Source organism: Gossypium hirsutum, chromosome D06 (assembly GCF_007990345.1).
Source record: "Gossypium hirsutum isolate 1008001.06 chromosome D06, Gossypium_hirsutum_v2.1, whole genome shotgun sequence".
Classification (NCBI taxonomy): domain Eukaryota; kingdom Viridiplantae; phylum Streptophyta; class Magnoliopsida; order Malvales; family Malvaceae; genus Gossypium; species Gossypium hirsutum.
Genome location: NC_053442.1, coordinates 33,859,640 through 33,885,338, shown reverse-complemented (window position 1 = coordinate 33,885,338; position 25,699 = coordinate 33,859,640). Strand labels below are relative to the sequence as shown.

Here is a 25,699-nt window from a genome sequence, read left to right as displayed (position 1 = left end):
CGATTTTTTGTGGCGTTTTTTCTCCAAATGCCGCTAAAAGCCTGTTTTGGTGTAGTGCATCAATAATATCTAATTCTTGATAATTTTCATAGACTTGGTGTATATAGAAAGAAAATAAATAAGGGTATATTTGGACAACACAACGTAATTGAATGAAAGTGTGTTTACAAAGAATTGTAATTCTCTAGACGTGTTTGGCTGATAGAGTGTAATTACATTGTAATTCTGTAAGTCACGTTTGGTAGTACAAATTTTAATTACACAATCACATAATTTATATTTTTAAAAAATAATAATTCCTATAAAAAATTATTAGCACAATAAAAAATTTCTAAGCAAATAACAAAAATTAATTTCAAATCATCTTATGTATTACAATAACTATCCAAACATCTTATCTCTGTGTAATTCAAATAACTATATTTAAATCTAACTATTAAATAATTTTTCAAATAATACCTAAATAAAATTCTCAAGTTTAAAGTTTAAATTTTAAATATGATTCATGACATTGTTTTTCATGGATCAAAGGTAGATAAAATATCCATGAAACTATTCAAATTCCAAGTGAAAGTCAAAATCATAATTCAATTCAGTTTTATTAAAATAGTAGCCCCTAAATGTATGTGAAACATGTACAGGGCCTGCCTAACATACCTAATGGTTGATTTGATTTTCTTAGATCTAAAATTTTATTAATTAGGTTGAAAGAATAATAAAGTATTTTTTAAAAGGGAAAATAAGTGATTTTAAAGAAATATGATGAAGTTTAAAAAATATATACTATTTAAAAGGAAATTTAATGAGTAATATTTAACCAAAACATTAATTGCTCCCTCGTTTCTATATGCCTTTTCTAATTTCTAGGATGGGCTACGTTCCCAATTTCAATCTTTATCATCCGTGACATTAAAAGCCAATCCATTTTAATAATAATAAAAAAACCTGCAAAATTTTCAACCTGGAAGTAAGAATTATCATATTCAAAATCAATGGAAATACAGACTGCAAGCAGTTCAGCAGCCATGAACAATGACCCCAAGCGTCTCCATAAATGCAGAAACATCTGTTTTGCAACCATGGGTGGGTTAATATTCATCATAATCCTCATTGTAATCTTAGCTTTCACCGTTTTCAAGCCCAAAAACCCCGTAATAACAGTCGACTCAGTCACCTTATCCGACCTGAAGTTTTACCTAGATACGACAAAGTTCCAAGTGTTGTTCAACTTTAGCCTGGACGTGGATCTCACCATCAAGAACTCCAACAAAGTGGGGTTCAAGTATGCTGACTCGGCTGCTGAGTTGAACTACAGGGGCCTGAAAGTAGGCGAGGTTCCAATTCCAGCCGGTAAGATTTCTGCAGATAAAACGGCTCCGATGAACTTGACGGTGACAGTCATGGCGGATCGATTCATCTCAGACTCAAACTTTTTCGCTGATGTTTCGGGTGGTGAACTGCCTTTGGAGACATTTTGTGAGATTTCAGGCAAGGTTAATATCTTGAATTTGTTTAAGTTTCATGTTGTTTCTACAACTTCATGCGACATCATTGTCTTTTTGTCTAATTCAAGTGCTGGAGACCAAAACTGCAACTATAAGTATAAGGTGTAATATTTTCTTCTTCTTTTCCCTATTTTTAGGATTATATATGCTGTTTTGCTGCAGTTTTTATTTATAGTTGTATTCAGGTTGTTCTTTACTTCTACACTTTATTGTTTATTATTGTAATTTTCGGATTATAGAGATGGTATTTATTATTTTGTTGGTTAGTTTGGGTGCATCTGCATATCCCAAGTGCTTCAAAAATCTTCATGGTAGATCGTCATATACGGTACTTTCTGTGCCTGCTTGAACGTGGAGGGAATTAATTTAGTATAGGGTAGGGTGATGTAATCAAATGCATTTTTTGGCTTGTGGATCTAGTTGTTGGCGGCATGGTTTCCACTTGGTGAGGACGTTGTATGGGTTGGCATTGGATTTGGGTTGTGCAGTGAGGATAGGAATGATTATGTGACAGACATGATAACTCTCCAAAAAAAGAAACTAGAAAATAAGTTACATTCCCTTCCCACCCACATAAGCTTGTAGCAAGGGAATCAAACTGCGTCCAGCAACATCACCCAATCTCTTGATGCTGGCCAAGGTTAGCAAGGTGATTGGCACGCTTATTTCCCTACCGAAAAATCTGATGCACCTCAGACACCTAACCCTCGTTATCCAATTCTAGTAGTTAATCAAGAAAGTGTTTGGAGGATGAGAAATTTTATGAGATTTCTAAAGAAACTCCACCATCCAAATGGGGTCAAATTCTGCACTGAGATGTTGAATGCCTATTTTTAAAATCATCCATCTTCGAAGGTGCTCCAAATTCTACTAGGACTCATTATCATATGCTTCAGGTAAATCTGTTTTTAAAATCATGGCCCCCTTGACCTCGTCTCATATTCATCATTGACTGAACCATTTCTTATGTAACAAAGATGTTGTCTGTAATGTCACAAAATTTCAAGTAAGTAAATGGTACTATTTCGATAGAGTACATAGTGCAATTTCTAAGAAAATATAAAACGAGTTATTATATGAATCCTTTTAAGAAATTAATTAGATATTTAAAAAAGGAAAGTTAATAAGAATAAATGTGAGTTTGAAATTTCGGAAAAAAAGATTAAAGTTAAGATTTGGAGAAAAAAATATGAGAATTAAAGTGTAAATTGACTATTACAAAAAAAATGTGGTTCAACAAGTATTATTTTGAATAAAAGAGATAAGAATATATATATTAATATGTGGAATGGAAAATCAAGGATTTTTTTATGGTAAATTGAATGTGGAGATTAAAAAAAAATATTTTTGGGCTTCTTCTAATGGACTAAATTGGAATTTTAAAATGAGAAAAATATTTTGGGCACATGGATGAATTTGGTAGCAATAGATTTAATGGGAGAAATGAGAATTATTATTGGCCACAATTTTAAAATTTTGACTTTTGTTGAAATAAAAGAGGGCTTGAAATAAAAGAGGGTAAAAGATGAGATTTTTGGCTCATCTCTCCCCTTAAAATTGGGTAGCTACAATCATGGTAAGTGTTGTAAATTTTTTGGTACTCTAGTTTATAGTCATGTAGTCATTTTTTGTAACTTTTATAAATTTATGATTATGGGAGTTTGATTTAGCTAGCTCATGTATCAATTTGTTCAGTTGTTGAGTTTTTAGCAAGATGTCACTGTTGATAAATTGATGAATTAGGCTTGAATTTGATAGATATTGAGCTTAGATCATGAAAAGGACTAAATTATAAAGTTAAACAAACTTGTTTGTTAGCTTGTAAAATTATGGACTAAATTGAATAAGTGTAAAATTTGTCATGAAATTAGGCTATAAATAGAAAGTATAGGGTCCCTAATAAGAGAAAGTGAAATCAGATTTTGATCCAAAGTTAAGAATCGAAAAATATGTTTATCTCGAGTTGAGGGACTAAATTGAATCAAATGAAAAATGTGCATATAATAAAAAATGAGATTAATTAGGAACATGCATCTCATGTCATTATTGTTGTGAGCCATTGAATGACTATTGTGTGTTATATTGATTTGGTATGTATATATCTGCATAGAACAAGAATTGGATAAAAGTGGAGCTTGTAGAAGAAAGGAAAAAAATTGAGGAATAGTCCCTAAGAAATCTACTCATTTTGTGTTTTGAAAGGTAAGTTCTTATTAAACTTACTACCCTTCCTTTTTTTTGATAGGCTTGCTTATGTTTAATTTCATTTTAATTATGTTTGAACTTATGTTACAACTTTGGTGGAAATCAGCATAATTGGCTAAAAACATAAATAAATTGAAATGAGTTGTGATAAGTGAATGATGTTATATCTATTGATTGGCAACTAGATGAATGAAAAGAGAACTTAAATGTATCTTTAATTGTATGTGTGATTCATGTCAAACTTGATCGATGAATTTGAAAATTGATATGTGATAGTCAAAACTCATGGTTATGCAAATATGGATAATTGATGCCCATGTAAACTTAGTAAAAGGATAGAAAATTATTGGCATGCTTATAAGGTCATATGCGCGCTTGTGTACAGGATAGTTGATGATGTGGAGATTGTGATATGTTATTTTGAGATCCAACATGTGCTACAGATTGTCGAGTATTCATTGTTTGTTTAAAGACCTTGGTGTGGTGGAGGGATGTATTTGAATATATATATACATTGGATGCCTACGGGATTTGCACTTCGGTGCTTTAGTGTGGTGTACTTTATGCTCAAATGAGCTATCTTGGTGTGGTGTAGTTCGCCCGTGTGTTTGAATCCGTTTTACTAGGGTGCCATTGGGTGAACTGTTAAAATTGAATCTTGAAATCAGAAAATGAAAATGAATCGAATTGATAAGTTTTCAAGGTATGTGGTTAAAAATTGTATTGGCATTAACTAGTAGTGTAACACCCCTATACCATGTTTGACTCAAAGAACCTGATATAGGAATATCACATTTTGTGCCAAATTAATTCTTGGCTAATTACTAATACATTTGAACATAAAAACGAACACTTGAAAATACTTAATATTTTTCCAAAGTACATGCCATTCTATTCAAAATTTGAAAACATACCCTATTGTTGCTTGAAGATGTGATGAGATGAAAGCTTGCAATCTCAAATTCAACTCTTCAAAAAAAATTTGTATCTAATCTGCGCACGGAAACAAACCGTACGCTGAATATACACCCAGTGGTATTACTATAATTCAAATACTTAAGGTAAAAGCAATATATATATACACATTAAATCTTACCACTATTTTACCTTTAATAAATCATTCATGCATTTAAACTTTAATTTATTTTAATAATATGTATTTTAAATAGCTTCACTTCATTTTAACTTATATATCTTCTTACTATATCAATATCCATTTCATGCATTTCATCAATAACCATTTCATTAAATCATTATTTCATATATTTCATTTCTATATCTCAATTCAATAACTTATTCTATTTCATAACTAAGACCTTACGACATTAGTCTTTCAATAACTATTTTAAATTCATATCAATTTCCCATTCCATCTTAAAAATTCATCCATTATTAATTCCATTGTCAATTCGTTCTTTTATAATCAATTTACAATTATAGTCTTTTAACACTCGATTCATACATTAAATCCATAAATAAATTTCAATAACTTGTATTCAATTAAAATTCAAATATTATTTTACTATTTCAAATCACTTTAATTCAAGTATTATTTCACTATTTCAAATCACTTTATTTTCACCTTTTTTTTTAGCTATTCTTCAATTTCATTCACATATCATATGTCTCAATTTCAATCACTACATGAACATGAAGTTCATGCCTTTCATTTCCAATCTCAATTTCAATATACAATTCAACTTTCTCACATTTTTAATAGTACAATCAATCAAATTCATTTAAACTTTTCCCATTTCGGTTATTCACCCTATTAACAAACCCGGACTTTGACGGATACATGGATCCAACCAAACACACCAGTATGGCACATTGTGCCTAAAACGGTACTTGGTACCTGATCAATATATGACACATAAGTGCCTGAAATGACACACGTGGTGCCTGATACGACACACGAGGTGTCTACACATAAAGTGCCTGATATACGACACATAAAGTGCCTGATCGGCAACGCCGATAAATCCCATACTCTTCCAAATCCTATGGCATGCTAACTATATCCGACTTAGCCCGACTAGTTAATAGGGTATTCAATATATATATTTCTCAATTCAATTTCAATTAATGCCATTTCAATCACAATATCTCATATTTTCCATTTGATTCAATTTCACATTTTAATCGATATTTCATTCAATTTCGATAAGCAAATTCACTTCCAGCATCAGTATCACATATCATTTTTCACTTTCTCATTTCAATTCCAATAAAATCCATATCAATCACCAATTTCAATATTCCAGTTCAATACCACAATAGTTCAATAATTCAATTCAAACCATTTCAATTTCTATTCAATAATCACATTTCAATTTCAATTTCACTTTCTTAATTCAATATTCATCTCAATTACTCACATATAATCACAATTCAATCTAATTTCATTCAATTCAATATCAATACTTAATTTCAATAATCATATTCACTTGAAATCAACTCTATTCAAAACAATATTATCATACCAAATTTCTTACCTTATTTATTTACCATGCATTTCAATTAAAACACAATAATTAATAATAATTAGATTTGAATTATAGTAATACAAATCGTGATTCTCGTGTCTACTCCTCATCCACTTTTTCTTTTTCTTTCTTCGTGGATGCCTCGGGTGCGATATTAGCTACAAAAAATTAGGATAATTTTCATAATCATTAATACAATACTAATTTATGTCTAATATTTAAATTTTCCTATTCCATTTCTATTCAATTTCTACCGTAAATTCAATTTGGTCCTAATTAAATTCACTTACTTTCCTATCTTAATTCATACTTTATTTATACTAAAATTTCAACCAAACTTAGACATAACTATCTAAATTTCATCATAAATACCTAATTTCGAAATTCTTGCAATTTAGTCCCTACTATGCAAAACTTATAGCTTACTTTACAATTTAATCCTTTAATCAATTCTAACTGAAATTTTTATCAATTAAACCCCTAATTCATCAATTTGTTCAACATGAACTATATTCAAAAACCTAAGAATTTCCAAAACTTCAACTTGATTTCAACAAAACTTTGTTCCAAAGCTTCTAAAACATCAAAATTAAGTAAAAAGGACTTAATTGACTTATCAGTTAAAGCTTTAAGCTTCAAAACCCTAGTTTTTCCTTTTCTTTTCTTCTTTCCTTTCCCCTGTTTCGAATTGCTCTCTGTTTCTTTTCTTCTTTATTTTGTTTCTTTCCTTTTTTTATTTTACTTTACTATATATATTAGTTAACAACAATAATAATAATAATATAATATAATATAACAAATATCTATTTACTTAAAAAGTAATTAAATAAATTTATTATAAATGTATGAATACTATTATTACATTTGTATATTTTTATCACCATACACTTGGCTTTAATTTAATTCAATTCATAATATGATATTTATAATAAATTAATTTAATAATAAATATCTTTAGTTTAAAATATAAGTAAGTAAATAATTATACTACAAATTTTTACATATATTTATTACACACGTGTTTTATCATCACCATACACTTGTCCTTATGTTATTAATTAAAATATAATTATTATAATTGAACATAATTAAATTTATAACAAATTTATTTATATTAATTAAACAAACAAAAATCTTAGATTTTTGTTTTGTTTGCCGCCTCAACTTATGCTAAATGGCTTATTTTCCATTTTGGTCATTTTTATTTTCTTTTAATCTACAATTCAACTTTTACCCTTTATTCACTTTAGTCCTTTTTCCTAATTACTCTTAATTAAGCTAAATTCACCTAATTAGAACCTAATTAGGCACACCACTAGTCTCATAAATATTTCTAATAATTATTTACGAACCCATTTCACTAAGACGGAGGCCCGATATTGTACTTTTCCGATGCCCATGAATTTTGGGTCATTACAAGTAGACTAGTGAAAGTATGTGAAATTGTGATGATCTTATATAAATTGGTATAATTCGGTAATTATTTTGGTTATGTTATATGGTTTGACATATATGGGTACATATGTTTCTTATGCTCACTTTGTTGTGACATTAGGTGTCATGTTCTCGCTAAATGTATGCCTAAACCTTTGGTACTTAACATGCTCACCTATGATTAAGGTAAGTGTTGTAAATTCCATTTGAACTTACTAAACATTAAAAGTTTACCTATTATTGTTATCCTACATGTAGATCCCTAGTTTGCAGAACTCACAATTCCAGATCAGTGTGGATACCACACTATCACCAAGACAGTAGAAGTATGTTCATTTTGGTAACTAATATTGTGCATGTATATAGGATCTTTTGCTATATAAATGGTCACCCCTAATGTGAATGCTAATGTGTATTTGTGGGCTAAGGTCATGTTTATATGTTAAGGTTGGTAAATGGCCTAGTTTATGACTAATTCTTTTATCATGTTTAATGCCTTTTGAATTCTTGATTTCAAAGTGCATAGGCCTCATGTGTTTAAACTTGCAAAATATGGTAACTTGGTATGTTAAAGTTGGAAAATGGCATAGTTATGTCAAGGTCATGAATATGTATCATATGTCATTTGAATTCTTTGATCTTAAGAAGTTTAGCAAGCCTTATGTACATAAATTGCATGATATACTGAATTATTGAATGTGGTATGAGCATATATATGTTAAAATATTTTCAATATGAAGCATTGAATGTGTTTCAAAGTGATTTTTTCCAAAATAGAGGGTAATGTCGTGACGACAAGTTCCCAACGTCACAATTTAAATCGACTGTGAGTGAAATCGTGACCTCAAGTTTTCTGAAGTTGTGACGTCACTCACTGACTGATGAGGTCACGACGAGATAGCCATGGTGTCACGACATCAACCCGTGAGTTTTAGAAACTTTTCAACTTATTCTTTAATTGACCTCGGGTTAGCAAAAGAGCTTTCGTAAACTTGTATAAGACCCGAAAATGATTATACAACATATCGAGAACGTGTATTATACTTGTAAGCATGCTGGAATGGTTAAATCTTTTTGAAATTTGTTGTAGTTGCTTTGACAATAAGTGTGGCATCCTGTAACTCAGACCCAACGATGGTTAGATGATCCGTGTATCCATCTTTAGTCCATGTCCAGTTAATAAAGACTATGAAAACATGTATATTACTTAATTTCATTAGTTATTGAATTGCATAAAGGTATCTTAATGTTTAGATAATAAATGATGGCATGTGTAAAGACACATGATCTAGTTAATACAAGCCTTGACGGTCGATCTGGTTGTAAAAAGAATCAGTGGATTCAATATAGAAAGAAGATAATAAAATGGGTTGGGAATATGCTATGACATATATGCTATGAAATATATGTCAAATGGTATATGTTATGAAGGCTATGCACATGAGACATAAAATGCAAATTTGATTTTGTTGATAGTTGGATCATATTTTTATTGTATTTGATAATATTTTTTCTATATGATTATTGATTTTAAATCATGTTAATAGCATTAAGCCTTATTGCTCAACAAATGTGTGACACCCACACCCGACCCGATATTCAGATCTGAGTATGGTATGTCACAACTTAAAATCCTTTGAATTTGATGAAAACACTTGAAAATTTTTTAAAGCTTTGAGGTCTCAACGTATACCCCTGAATTACAAAGACAAAACAATCAAATCAATAACACACCAAATAAAATAAAACATATTTTAAACAAACATTTGGTGGAAGCCTTATAAAAGTTAACAGGTTTATATAAAATGAAAGATGAGTTATTTCTCATACAAAAGTTTCAAGTGCATCATTGGCAGTTAAACGTCATTCAAAACAGTTTGGCGTATGTGTTTTAAAAATGATCTCATAAACCATAATTCACTAAGATTTAACACATACTTCAGGAGTATGTAAAAATTCTCTTAAAACAATGTTTTGGTGTAGGATGTAAATAATTACAAAAGTTGGTTACAAAACATATCTACATACCACCCATCCAAACAGCTATGCATGATACAGAATTAGTTAAGTGGCTCACTATCAACAGTAACTTTGGCGTAGTCCCCTCCTACCAAATCTCTTTCTACTATCGACACGCTTGAGAAGGAAAAGACAACCAAGTAAGTTCAAACGAACTTAGTGAGTTCTACACAAAAAGAAAAACACAAATAATATACAAGGATACCATTGGTAAACAAGCATTAAGACTCATAAAGAGCATCAGACTCTTTAGTGAAATCATGAGATACAAACACGATACGCCAAATGGCATTCACAGTACTTAAACGGATACATTACACTAACATAAACACAACATAAGGGAGATCACTGCTTGCCAACTTAACCATGACTTACCATAATCAAGCACGTTGACAAATGACCCATCCTTTTGCCAACCACGGACCCAGAACTTCAGAATCATATCAGTCAACCATATTCATATACATATACCACCATAACTCCTCATATCATTTCTATTAAGCTGAATAGGTGTTTTCGTGATTTGTCAGTCTAGTTTGCAATATAGTTGTCCTACCGGAGGCATCACAAGCAAATCTCCTTCTCATATATTACATATTATGTATCACATATAATCGACACTGAGCTCGTACAACAAGGAGAGTATTTACATTAGAACTTACCATACTCATGCAGAGCAACATTGGTTGATACACACGTATAACCAAACACCACACCATAACTTATTAGGAGTAGGAATACTTTCCTTATGCAATTTAAATTACTTAGGGGGTTTATAATACAAAAGGAGTAAGAAGAAACTCACCAGAAACTCTAAAATAGGAATCTACTCTGTAGGTCATTTTCCTTTATTGCTCGGACCTTTGCTAGCTTTTTGAGCTAAATGAGAAACAAATATAATTATTAGATCATTAAACTACTCAAATTAAACATGCATGCATAAATCGGTAGCATGCAACCCAGAACTATGAAGTTTCTCCCTTATAAATAGTTCTAAAAACCTATGCATGCACAATTGCAAATACGTAAATTCCTTTGATAACAAACTAAGGGTTTACCAAAAATTACTAATAAGATAGTACTAACAATGGTGTCAGCTAATTACTGAGAACATTCTTCATTTGAAGCTTTCCACCTTAAGGTCTTTCAGAAAGTTAGAGGATAATTTAGGGAAGAAGATGTAAAAGTAATACATGCAGGCAATCGATATTCTTATATATGTAGGCAACGGAGACAAGGTTTAGTGGAAGGATCAGGAAAATCCCACTATCGCCCTTGATTCCCATGAATAAACTCGCTTAATATTTTAAAGTCTAATCATCTACAGTACCCTAGTTCAGTTCTAACTAGGTCTCAACTAAAATCCAACACTCCAACATTACTTATTGAGCCATCGTGTTCACATTAAAACATGGAAATAAATCTATTAAGTTACAAACTAACGAGTTCACCCAAAATATCTGGGGTTGGCGGATTGTTTAACAGATGAGTTCGCCAAATCCTAAAGTCCACCAAATAGCGAACCCACAAAATACACCTCCTAGCTAAAAAAGGTATTTCACTAACTTACTCATTTTCTATCTTTAGCGTAAACAACTTAAATGCCAAATAGTGACTCGATATAGTATTCGTCAAGTGGGCTGTTACAATACAATTTGTTTATTTCCATGCACAGGTATTGTAGATCTTGAAGTTTCAAAGTGATCGGTATCATCCAGTTTCAATTCTCAACTTAGAAAGTTTGTATAGATTTTGTTAAGTTTATAGCAAATGGCATGTACCTAAGGTCTTATTGTAACACCCCTCACCCGGCCTAGTCGTCGAACTCGAGCTATAAGATGCTACTACTGTCACTAGAGTAATTCAAATTCAAATATCAACATTAATTCATCCAATCATCAATTTCTGATGATAGTTTCATGCATATCACAGTATACCAATAAAACCAAAACTCAATCAAGCTTACAAAAGCTCTAAAGTTGACCCGAGAATGAATGTGGACCAAATTGCAAACTTTTCAAAGTGTAAGCATAGGTATTAGTACCTAGGTCAAGTACCATACCATATTTAGCTTTGATATTTCAAAAAATCAAGTTAAAATTCAAATACCATTTCAAAAAGTGTAAGCATAGGTATCGATACCTAGGTCAAGTACCATACCATCTTTAGCTTCGATGTTTCAAAAAATCAAGTTAAGATTCACAAGTATCGATACTTGTAATAAGGAATTGATACCCTTTTTAAGAAGTATCGGTACCAAATGGGGTACCGATACTGTTTTGACGTTCTGCCATTTTCAAAACTTTTAACACAGGTCAATTTGTATCAATACCTTTATAAAATATTGATCTTTGAAGATAAGTATCGATACTGTATACTAGTATTGATACCATATTAACATTCTATTGTTTTAAAATACTCTTTATTTGGTAAAGTACTAATACTTCAACCTATAGTATCGATAATTTTTGCTAGAAGGTAAAAAAATATCATATTTTGGTACCTTATCATGTTGAAACCAACCACATATTCAAATAGTGCCTTGAGCACACTTTTAACCTACATAAAGTCAACTCAAACCATACCAAGTGTACTTCTATTTAAACAAAAATCTATCACTATTTTAACATGTCTCATTTAGCATCTAAACACAACACTTACTTGAACACTTCACACCTAATCAACCATGCAATTCATCATGTTGAACCACTACATTACCATACCAATTCAATTATACCATCTTTTTCAGATTAGCTCATCCATTCCACATTCAAAATTGGCCACTCATATGCTTCAAATATAGCTTATCACAATGCCATCATTCACACTCATAAACATAACATGTAAGCATCCAAAATCAAACATTATTTACGATTCAAGCTCACAAGCATTCAAAGTAAACACATATGTAACACATGTCCTATATACAGGCCACGTAACTGAATCCAGAATGTTAAAAGTCTACTAAGTCAAAAGCTAGATAGTATGAGCTTTGAGGTGATCAAATTGACACGTTTCGAAAATGACCACTACATAAAACATAAAACAAAACAGAGCAAACATTACGAATGCTTAGCAAGTTCATAGGTATTAAAATGGTAAACTTACCTCAAATTAAAAATTTAAACGTATCAAAATAATCAACTTAACATTTTTGTTTGTTATACCAATTCATAACAACAAGGTGAGTTCATTAGATATTCAAATCATATAACAATTCACATTTACTTGTTATTCTGATTCAATACCTTACAACAAATTCATCAATTACATACCATTAACATTATTCCATCATCATATAAACACATCAACTTAGAACACATATTATCATTTTGTCATTTCCCTTTTTATTTATCTATTTAACTCGATGTACCAAATCGAATGGTTACATATAAGTGGGTAACTACACCGCATCAGGTTGCTCGTTAGAGTAGTAACTACACCATACCAGGGCACCAAATATCAAATAACAATACATCCCTCCACCGCACCAGAGTCTCCGTAGAGACATAACTCGATAATTCGCAAAAAATACAAGATTCTGATATAATCAGTGATTTTTCTATACATTAGTATACTCAGTATCATCTCTTTTACAAATCTCGTACAGTGCACAAATAACCCTATTGGCATACCAATTGTATCCTATCCTTTCTTACATTCATCTGCGCATATTTAACACATCAAATCAATTATTTACAATTTAATACATTTCTCACCTTTTTATAACAATTTGTATACAATTCAAAATACAATCACACAATATAATTTTATAATTCAAACACATACATCAAATTTCCATATATATATCTATACCATATGAACATACCAGACTAAAACAAAAATAAGTGCAATGTCGGCGACTAACCACAATTTTTATTTTTTCTCGATTGTCTTCTGGTTGATTCAAATCTTAACCTATATGGGAATTCATTTCAATTCATTAGTTACAAACACCTATACTATTTTATTTCATGCATATGAAAATTTAATTTAACTATTCACAAATTCCCTAAATTTTTCATTTTATTCAATTTAGTCTCTAAAACCGAAACAATCATATCATTCACATTTAAGCCTCATTTTTCAATCTGATTTCAATCACATCATTCTACAACCCTCTAATATCTATAATTACATAAATTTAACATAAATTTTGAATTCTTTCCAATTTAATTCCTATGTTCAAAGCTAACAACTTTCACTTTACAAATTAGTTCTTTTTTCATAACTAAGCTCACAATTTATAAATTAGTACCAAATGTTTCAAGATTAAACTATGGAAACTTTTATAGAATTTAATAGTTCTACAAATTAGTCCCCCGGGTTAGCTAAATCAAGCTTTCGGGATCTCAAAAACATAAAATTTACAAAAAACAACCTCGATTTAGCTTACCATGCAAGGGTCAAACTTCCTTGAAGCTAAAACAATGGATTCTCAAGCTCTCTTTATGTTTTTCAGTGGAAGGAGATAAAAATGGTTGAGGATGACTCATTTTTCTTTTAGTTTTTATGATAAAAACATTTTGTGTTACTTAATTTTTTAATTAAAACATTAATTAATAATTTTATAAACATAATAAGCCACCAACTGTCCACTCACAATCCAAAAGTGGTCTAATTTTTATTTAGGCCTTAATTTGTTTACTAAATAAGCTATTTAGCAAATAAAAATTTATAACAATTAACTTTTATCACTTTTAAGATTTAGTCCTTGTACCACAATAAACTATTGATTTAATAAAATCACTTTATCAAAATTTAATTTAATACTAAAATAGACTCGTAAATATTAAATAATAATATTTATTGACTCGATCATCGAAAAATGGGTTCCAAAATTGTCATTTCTGGCACCATTTAAAAACGGGTTGTTACACTTAAGTTGGTTTTTAGGTCCATTTTGGAATGTTTTGGTTCAAATGGTAGGAATATTACATTTTGAAAGTTACCATATATACTTGATGGCATGATCATGTTCTAATCTAGTGAAACTAAGGTATACATGCTCATTTTATATATGAATGCTTGGAATTGAGGTATTGTTTGTATGCTTAGTAATTGAGAATGATGTATGAACTAGAATGAATATGTTTATGCATGTAATCATATGTTCAAAGATGTTTGATGTATTGAAGATGTAGTTTGGCCATTAAATTATGTCTAAAATGGGATGTGTTCAACTTTGGGGTAATCTAGGCCATTTGATATCGATGTTTGGAAAGTTGAGCTGAATGATGCAAGATTTAGGGGATACTACACTCATAGTTGCGACATTGAGCTTATGTTTCCGTAGTCGAATGGTCACAACATTAACACTACCTAAAATATAATTTTTGCATATAGAAATCATATGATTTAAAATACAAAAAAAATAAAATAGAAATATCACTCACCTATTTGAACAAGTTGGGCTTTTTAAATTGTAATCTCCTTTCCTTCATGTCACATAAATCATCAATAACTGAATCATCATCAAAGGTCTGTGCAATTTCTTTTTCAATTTATATAATAAAGTAACTCCTCAAATAATCATCTTCCATTTTATTTCGAAGTTTTTTCTTCACAATCTTCATAGCAAAAAATGCACACTCAGTAGTAGCTGTTGAAATAGGAAGAGTCAACACAAATCGAATTAATTTATCAGCAAGCGAGTAAATGACTGATTTTCCTATTTTTGTCAACTCTTGGCATAATTTAGGAATTGAGGACAAATTTTTCAAAGTTGTATGTTGATGAATATCAAGCTCAAAGTGTTCTAGTTGACATCTCAAACCTATATGCTGACAAAAAAATTTCATGTTCTTCTTCTTTGGTGATAATATCTTATTCTTTCTCTTATAATTTGTTAATTACTTTTTTCCACTACTTCTCTTTTTCTTTTTTTAGCTTGTTCTAGGTTGTTGTTTTTTTTATTTTTATGGGTAAAAGTTTTTTTCTTTAGTTTTTATGTTATTTTTTAAAAATATTGATGATTTATTTTTTTATTGTAGCTTCTTTTGAAAGCTTTAAAATTTTGAAATTTTTAAAAGAATTTATTTTATAAAAGATAAATATATATATTTATATATATTAAACTTTAAAAGGGGTTGGTGTTTTTTTTTGGAGGAAAAAAATTAAAATTTTAGGTGTTTAATGTAATAAATTTTATTTTAAAGTGGTGCTATGTAAATTTCTAAAAAGCTAGATGAACAATACCCCCACCTACCCCTTGTATCCGCCAATGCACATACCTACACCAATAAAAGATTACAAATATCTAAAAATAGTTGATAAGTTAGTTACCTGATTCAATTAAATATGAGTGCAACGCTTCATATGGTGGAATTCATGGCAGGTGCCAGCAATTCGAGTTCTAACTGTGGTGTTGGTCGGACAACAAAAGAAGTACACACTAGACCAGAACTACAGTTAGACAAAGACAATCCGATGGTGGACAGGAATGGCCAAAAAATTCAAGGATCAGATATTCCTAAAGCTTCATATAAATCAACAATTTTAGGGGCTCTATCAGATAAAGAACAAAATGCTTTCTTGGAGGAGAATTTTTCTTGGGAATTGTACCCATATTGTAGTAAATCTATAACTGTTTTCTATTTATTTGAACGATGAATAAACAAATAAAGTTAATTTCACATTTCATTATTATGTCTTTTGTATTTCTGTCTTTTATATTTTGCATGCATAGTGAAATTGTGACAAACAAATATTAGCTCATTGATTGTCTAAGTTCAAACTAAAGATAAGTGGCATTGTAAGAACATTTACATTGCGAGAAAGATAACTTACTTCAGTAGATAATCTAAATGAGTCCGTAATCCCGTAAAAGAATCAAAGTGAGCATTTTATTCAAATACTGAGAAGGATTATTATGTCGTCTACAATTCCAATTGGGGAGATGACTAGTCTTGGCTATCGAAGCAATTGACTCCACGAGTAGGGACATAAATGTATTCATTGGTGGAATGATACTTTGGACTGGACCCAAGATGAATTAATTATAAATCCATTTTTGAATTAATTCACTTGTGACGTTCATGGTGTGATTTACCTAAACTCTGAGTTAGTCACTGACCATGCGTATGCAACTCATGTGCTTTGATATAAATGGAGGCTTATACTCTAAAGATGATCGACCCTATAGCTAGTATGTTGTTACATGACTTGTGTATAGCATGACTTTACTTGCAACAGTGGAATTCATAGCTCAATTAAAGGTTAATGATATCCTCTCATTGACATTGTGTGGATTGATAAATATGAAACGTGGTCACAGGTTGCTTGTTCTCGAACGAGCAATTTATCACAGTCATTTGTTGACAATGATCATATTAATCATTAAAAAGACATAATGTTGAAAATGAGATAAAATAAGATTGTATTGAGTGAATGGATTTAACTCAAAGGAATCAAGGATATCATATAAGGGTAACACATACATGATGAGGTTATTTGACAAAGCAGTTGATGAATTGTTTTCATAAAGAGTATACAATAAGGAGTTTTCAATCATGGTACTTCTTGTGGACTGACTTCATGATTAAGTAATTGTGAATCATCGAAATGATGCTTCTAGACATAATTTCAATTACTAGAGCCTAATTGTATATGTCTGATTAGTCCCTCCGCTAAGTCAACAAAAGCTCAATCGGAATGTATTTGAATTAAAAGAAAATTCTACAACTTTGAAAATAATTTAATTGAGTCGATCTATTCGATGTGGAATTAAATTAGGTGGTCATGAGGATTGTTCAACTAGAGAATTTGATTAAAGAATTTTCTTGAAAAATTAATTTGGAAAATCTAAGTGATTTTTGAAAAAAAATAATTTTGATCAAGTAAAATTAAATTGATCAAACTAATTAAAATTAATATGATATTTTTGAAAATTAATTTTCAAGTTAGAAAATTGGCTCAATAGGTAATTGAACTTGAAAATTGGACCTAATATCATAAATTGGGTCTGGGAACCAAAAAATGAGACCAAGATCCAAAAACTGGTCGAACTGGACTTGGTATATGAAACCGGGTTGACGGTTCAACTGGTGGCTAGATCGGACCGATCGGGTCGTCACTAACCCGGACTGAACTGGTAATAACCCAACGAGCTCGAGATGTCGTGTCGCACCTACACCACCGGACACGGTGGTGCTAGCGACTGCGACGGTAGTATTTCAGTGGCTAGTGGTGGTTGGTCTTCGGTAGTTGAACAGTGGAAGAGTTACACTCCTACTGGGACTCTACTAGAGAATTTGATTTTAGATTAACTATTCCAAAAATAATATTATTTTAATAGTTTAACATTAAATTTAATTTAATACTTATCTTAAAAGTATTTTATTAATTTAATATTAAAGTGATTATCTTAATTTTAAATTTATTTTAATGATTATCTTGTAGATAAACATTCTATTATTTTAATAAGATTTAATATTAAATTTTATAAATATTATATTAATTTAATATTAAAGTGATTAAGTTTGATCATAATTAAACTCTCTAAACTCTCCCTATATAAAGAGAGTTTTGGGTCATTATTTTACATACACTTGAATTTAAGAGTGAGAAAATTTTCTAAAGAAATTATTTCAGAAAATTTCTAGAGATTTTTTTTATTTACAACTTGACTCAAAAATTTAGAGAAAATACGAAATTACCCCACTAGTAATTTTTGTGAATAATTTTCTGATTTGAAGAGAGCCCACACTCGGCAGACGTAAGCTTGAGGATAGCAAAAAAGACTACTTGGTCGAAGTGCTCATCCTAGAAGAATAAAAAAGGTACAATTTTGATTAAGCGCTTATTATTTTAGATATCACAACCAAGATTTGTTTTGGAATAATTTTTAAAACTCTATTTTTCCAAAATTTATTTTTTGCTACATTTTCCAAACTCGTTTTTTCCAACAATTTTACCCTAATGGAAGGTGATGTTTAACCTGAAGTAGTCGAGGGTGTACCATCGATCACATTTTCTAATAGAGTACAAGAGTATAATGAATGTCGAATGGCCAAAACAATTATTGTGAAAATACTGGGGGGAAAGATTGGATTTAATGTACTGGTGAATAAAATTACCTCACTGTGGAGTCCAAAATGCCCGATTCAACTCAAGGATCTTGAAAATGATTTCTTTTTGGTTAGATTTCAGGATGAGAATGACTACAACAAGGCACTAGTTGGGGGACCATGGGTAATTTTTGGACGCTATTTAACTGTCCGACCATGGTCACCGGATTTCTCAATAGCCCAAAGTGGGATTGAATCGTAGGTCGTTTGGATAAGGCTAACTGGTCTTCCATAAAGATATTATTCGAACTACCTCTTTAAGGAGATTGGTCAGACAATTGGATTGGCGGTGAAATTGGACATTCACATGGACTATGCTCATAGGGGACGATTTGCGCAGCTAGCGGTCTATGTCTATTTGAGGAAACCACTGGTATCAAAGGTACGAATCAATGGCCGCCTCTAATGAGTTGAATACGAAACCCTGCCAAACACTTATTTCAAATGTCAAATTTATGGGCATGGAGTGGATGTATGCTTGGGTGTTGAGACGACCTCACTAGTGGGAGAATCGAACTGTGCTCGTCTGGTCATGGACAAGTCAGGCCTTGAACGAAGAGTAGAAGATGAACCCCTTGGCCCTTATATGGTGGTGGAGTGACAGAGAGGACACGGTCGTTTCACGGTGCTGGGCATTGTTGAAGAAGAAAGTTCCGTCCTAGTTAATGACAAATATAATGGAGAAAAAAAGGAAACAAATATGAAGCAGACTAACAACGTGGGAGAAAATGTTTTAGCGCTCCAAATGATAAGAAGCAAGGCCTTGGAGAATAGGGCCAAGCAACGGGCCAAAGGAAAAAAAGTGACGGTGGGCACTGGGACAAATTCAGGTTTGATAGCTCTAAGGCCAATTAATGGCAGATTTGGAATGAAACCAAACAAGGGGCAGGGTGTTTTTTTTGATGGATTAAAATTGGATTTTATGGGTACTACTGATCGGGGAAAAATATAGTTATTGAACCAGTGAATATTTCGCCAAATTTTTTGAAATAAACTTCAGATTGGGATTATATTAAAATCACACTTACACAAGCAATTGTTTAAAAAATAAAGAAGAGGAAACCAGTTATAAAATTGGCCCATCCTAAAAACTTGAATAATAAAAATAACAAAATAAAACTACTCTCCTAGAAAAACGTAAAAGAGGGAAACTAAAATCTGAAGCAGATTAAATGTTGCCATTCTACTTTCCAAATCAGCGTCAAATCCTTTACCGTCCTTTCATTTCAAATCTTCCTTTCCTTCTTCAAGACATTTCCAACCTTCCAATGGCATACTTTAATCATACCTGTCTCCACCTTCTCAGACTCCCCTCCTTCCACTCATTCCCCTTTATGGTTCAATCGGGCTTTCTCACCTTTTCACATGCCGCTTGAACTTCCGCATCTTCAAGGACCCTCCTGACCAGGTAAACTCCTTCATTTCTTTTCAATGTTTTCTTTGCAAGGATATGCGCAAGACTATTCGCTGATCTTGGGACATATTCGAAACTGCACTCTTTAAATTTTAGCCTTGACTGATGAATATCATAGATATACGCACTTACCCAAGATTTATCCGGGTTCTTTTCCTTGCATTTTCTTATTATTGATAATGAGTCTCCTTCTATAATAATACTCTCCCATTTCATGTCAATGCCTATTTGGAGAGCTTTCCGACATGCTACTGCCTCCGCCGCAAAAACTGAAGTTATTCGATGATAGATCTCTAAACATGAAAGGAGGACTGAACCCTCTCTATCTCTGGCTACTATTCCCACTGCTGGCACCATTTTTTTGATAAAACGGGGTCGACTTGGGTTTTGAAAAATGAAACGGGAGTCACCACCAATCCTTTTTAATGAGGTGTGATTGGATCACCTCGAAAAGTGGTTGTTTTTAATAAACGGTTTGATTTTATTAAAACAACGATTTTGGTCCACGAAATTCAGAAAAACAGGTTCGGGAGTCAGTTACATACGAGGAAGGATTAGCACCCTCGTAACGCCCAAAATTTGTACCTAGTTGATTAGTTAATGTCTTAATGTCAAAAATTGAAAACTTTGAAGAATTTTAAAAATACGATCCTTATATTATAATGTTGAAAATTTTTGGGAAAATGAGGCATATTTCACGTTAATTGAGGAAGAGAATCATATCCAGTAAGTTAGGACACAATGTCTCGAATTCTCGATGCGCGAATGAATGCCGAAAATTTAAAAGGTATTTAGCTATCTCGGATTTAAAAAAGGGATCACGACCAGTAAGTTAGGACACGATCTTTTTTATTCCCGAGATCATTTAAAACTTGAGTTTGAAAATATTCACGTATTTAGATTTATTGTGAAAATCGAAACCCAGTAAGTTAGGGTACGACTTTCTCAAATCTAAATACGAAATTTTGTTTATTCAAAAATCATAGTTTATGCGTTGAATAAAAATAATCTAACACTAAATAGTAGAAATAAAACACAATGTTAATGCTCACAACAAAACAATATTGAATACGATGATGTAAAAATAACACGAGTAATAGCAACGAAAATAAGATAAACAAAAATTACAAATCAATAGCATAGCAATGTAAACAAGCAAATAAAATTAAAGCATTCCTTCAAATCAAAAATGAAATAAATAAATAAATAAAATTATAAAAGTAAAGATATATACGTGTGTGCATAAAATTATGAAAATATGAAAAAATATATTTACGTAAAAATATATGTAAGTATGTATATATATTATATGAAAATATAAATACAAATATATAAATGAGCATATAAATTATAAAATCTAATAGTATGTATATGAATATATATAAAAATGGTAAAAATAAAAATACATACAAGTATACATGCATATTCGTGGAAGTAAAAATATGTATAGATCTATATAGATACTTGTGTAAATCATAGAAATATATATAAAATATACATATGTTAATGTATAAATCAAATGTATGCACATATATATATAACAAAAACTAAAACTAAAAAGTATAAATGAGTAAATAATAATAAGGGACAATAGTAACAAATTTATTAATAAAAAAACGGAAATAACTGAAATGTCAACAAAAGAAGGCAAATTGAATTTTAAAACAAACTTTGGGATTTAAATCTGTAAATAAACCAAAGGACTGGTGCAGGACTGAAAAGAGGCGTGCTTAAAGAATGAGGACTGATCGCGCAATATCCCTATTCCTTACATGCATCATTTTACGCAGGACTAAATTGGAATAGACGCCAAAAAATGGGGTTAAAATGAAAATACTAAAAGGGACAGAATGACCGAATTGAAGCCGAGCGTAAAAGCGGAGGGATCCGCAGTGTAAATAACCCATTCGGTCTTGAAACGCGTGGATCCTCTGCTAAACGGGTCGGGTCACGGGTCGGCCTCCCCAAAACGACGTCGTTTTGCGTCTGGGGAAGCCCCCCAAAACGCTGCCATTTCAGCTCTCCATTTAAGTCCCCTTTTATTTTTTTTGTTCCTTTATTCGCCCCCCATTAAAAAAATCTGCAGCATCCTCTCAAATGCCCTCCAACGATCGGCCTCCCACCGTCGTTCGCACATCCGCCGCACCGCCACCAAATCTATGGCCGACGAAACGCGATAACGGGCTTTTAAAGCCCTCTTTCCGGTAAGTTTCTCCTCTTCTCACCCTTTTTTATACTTTAGCTAAGTAAAAATAAAAATAAAAACAGTGATAAAAATAAAAAAAGGAAAGATTGAAATCAGAAAAAAACTTGGAAATCACCTTGAATCTCTTTTTTTTCCGTTTAATATTTGTTTTTGTTACAAAAATCCCCCTCTATTTTGAGGTTACATTCGGTATTTTATAACCGAATCTAAAAAAAATTTACATTTTCTACTGCTTGCGTGTTCTCCTTTGTTTTACAGTTGGAGTAGGTTAAGTTGGTGGCGATGTGAATATGGCAGTGGCAAGTGGGCAGGTGGCCGTGACTTGCGGCGCTGGAGGCCGAAGACCTAGGTGCGGCGCACCTAAGGTTTTCCCTTAGCTGAAAATTGGCATAACTTTTAGGCCATTTGGGCTTAGGTTTAGATTTGTTTGGGTTGTGTTGTATTGGGTTAGATCATTGGATTTGGTTTAGGTGGTATTGGGTTTTGGGTCTGCTAGAAATGGGCTGGGTAAAATTGGTCTATACAGCTGCCCCTCTTTGCTCGTTGTCGTGTAGCGAGAACAGAGCAAAGACTAAGAAAGACCAATTTTGCCCGGTCCCGCTGAGCCTTGACTTCTTTTGACGCTTCTCTTCTTCAAGTAGCCTCATTCAGTCCACTATGTCTTGTTGCGTCAATCCACTCCACTACACTTCAGAAAGATACGACTTGCAGCTTTAATCTTCTTCGCAGCAACTTCAGGGGGACGAAATTTATGGTTTCAGTCTACTCTACTGCAACGCCAGGGAGATAAGACTTATATCTTCAACCTGCTCCACTGCAACTTCAGAGAGATAAGGTTTGATAAGATAAGATCGGTTATCTACAGCCTGTTCCACTACAACTTTAAGGAGATAAGATGGGATGCGATCTGCTCTACTGCAACTTCAGAGAGATAAGATCTGTGGTTTTAATCCGCTCCACTGTAACTTCAGGGAAATAGGATTGGTTTCTTTTGTCTGCTCCACTACAACTTCAGGGAGATAAGATGGGATGCGATCTGCTCTGCTGCAACTTCAGAGAGATAAGATCTATGGTTTTAATCTGCTTCACTGTAAATTCAGGAAGATAGGATTGATTTCTTCTGTCTGCTCCACTGCTGCTTAGGGAGATAAGACTTGTAATTTCCAACCTATTCCACTGCTGGTCAGGGACATAGGACTTGTGGCTTAAATCTGTTTCCCTACTCCTGGGGAAGATAAGATTCGCCATCTTCGATCTGCTCCGCTAGTGCTTAGGAAGGCAAGATCTGCTATCTTTAACCAGCTCCACTGTAACCGATGGAGGCAAGGCTTTGTTTTCGATCTACTTTGCTATTAACGCAGGAAGGCAAGATCTGCTATCTTTAATCAGCTCCACTGCAACCGATAGAGGCAAGGCTTTGTTTTTGGTCTGCTTCGCTGTTAACGTAGGAAGGCAAGATCTGCTATCTTTAACCAGCTCCACTGCAACCGATGGAGGAGGCTTTGTTTTTGATATGCTTCGCTGTTAATGTAGGAAGGCAAGATCTGCTATCTTTAACCATCTCCACTGCAACCGATGGAAGCAAGGCTTTGTTTTTGATCTGCTTCGCTGTTAACACAGGAAGGCAAGATCTGCTATCTTTAACCAGCTCCACTGCAACAGATGGAGGCAAGGCTTTGTTTTTGATCTGCTTCGCTGCTAACGTAGGAAGGCAAGATCTGCTATCTTTAACCAGCTCCACTGTAACCGATTGAGGCAATGTTTTGTTTTCGATCTGCTTCACTATTAACGCAGGAAGGCAAGATCTGTTATCTTTAACCAGCTCCACTACAACCGATGGAGGCAAGGCTTTGGTTTTTGATCTTCACTGATCTGTTCTCTCGAGAACATGACCTGTATAATGAACCTAATTATGCCTAATGATTAGGATGATATGATCAAAATGAATCAAATGCTCCTAACTAGACATATGTGAATGGTGTTTGCATGAATGCAGAATTTTATTTTTTTGAGAACGATCCCGCTTAGGTTGTCATTACTCGAAGTTTATTAAGGCTTTAACGCTGACGTGCTACAACGTATTCTCGCTTGATCGATTTCTTCAAAGAATCACTTTAGTCAGATTGCCCCCACTGTGAAATCCACTAGGACACAAAATTTGTACCATCATTCTCCCACTGTAATCCAAGGGAAGAAATATGTGGTCTTTCCTCAATTCTTCCTTATCACAATTTAAGGATACAGGATCCGAGTCGTTCTAGTTCCTTACACCATTCCCAATGTGTCATACCAAAGACTTATGCGCAAATGAAGGCCCTCTTCTCCGAGGTAACCTCTTCCTATTGCCTGATGATCATTGCTTGCTTGTTCATTTAAGCTTTGTCATTAACCCTTCATCTTATCATTTTGTTCAACCAATGCATTCGACAACGAAATTCAAAGAGAAAGTCTAAATTCAGACTCTTCCTTCTCAGATTTCCAACCTTTAAAATTGGTGTGTTCTAAACAATAGTCTTATTTCAGGCTCCATATTATTTAGAAAATTTTCAGAGTAATATGTAAAACTTCCTTTGTGAAAGTTTTATTAGTCCATTAATCATTATTTCAATGCAACATGTTTGCAAAAAGGTCATAACAATGGATAAGAATAAAGTTGGTTCTGAGCATAGCTCAAAAGAACAAATTATCGAAAATAGTAAAGAAGGATGACAAAGAAATTAATTGGGAATGTATATCTTGGAAAGGAAAAAAGGTATTCCAAGAACAACAAATAATATGAGAATTGGGTGCCCCAGATATCGCAACTTGAACTTCTCTGTACAAACTTTCTGAAGACCATTTTGAGTTGGACATGTGTTTAGGAGATCTACAGTACTCTGTCGATGCCTCATGATGTCGCCTATCCTTTTCTGTTGATTCAGGTATAGCAAGATCACCACATGCCTAATTTGGTCAAGATTCGAGTTGCTTTGATTACCTTATGCCCCACTTTAATCAATATTTGAGCCGCCCTTTTCGGGTTTTCAACTCAAATCCCCTTTGGCCTAAGGTACGATTTGCAGGTTTTCCCCTTAGCCTCTCCATTTTTACTCTTTCATTTTTCATTTTCATTTTTCATCATCTTTTTTTTTTTTGAACTTCATTGTCTTGCAATACAGTGACAAATCGTGGTGCCTGATTTTGAATTGATTACAGCCCTCAGCTATCGTGTTGTCATTCCAGTTCAGTGCATTTTCCAATACCATCCTCTTTGGAATTCTATATCGGCATATGATGACATTGACGCATGCAGTAGCCTCTATCCATTTGATGAAGTAATTAATGATCTCAATAGTGAAGCAATGCCCATTAGAAGTCTTCGA

General features: G+C 32.5%; 1 protein-coding gene across 1 annotated transcript; it reads left to right on the top strand.

The window, feature by feature from the left end:
* The first annotated feature begins 992 nt into the window (after positions 1-992).
* LOC107900368 (uncharacterized) lies at positions 993-1,613 on the top strand. Its single transcript, XM_016825989.2, has one exon. The coding sequence runs from the start codon at positions 993-995 to the stop codon at positions 1,611-1,613; it is 621 nt and encodes a 206-aa protein (XP_016681478.1).
* Positions 1,614-25,699: the final 24,086 nt, after the last annotated feature.

What these genes read in the sequence shown, in the direction of transcription:
- LOC107900368 (XM_016825989.2), top strand. Translation starts at nt 993, where the DNA reads ATGGAAATACAGACTGCAAGCAGTTCAGCAGCCATGAACAATGACCCC.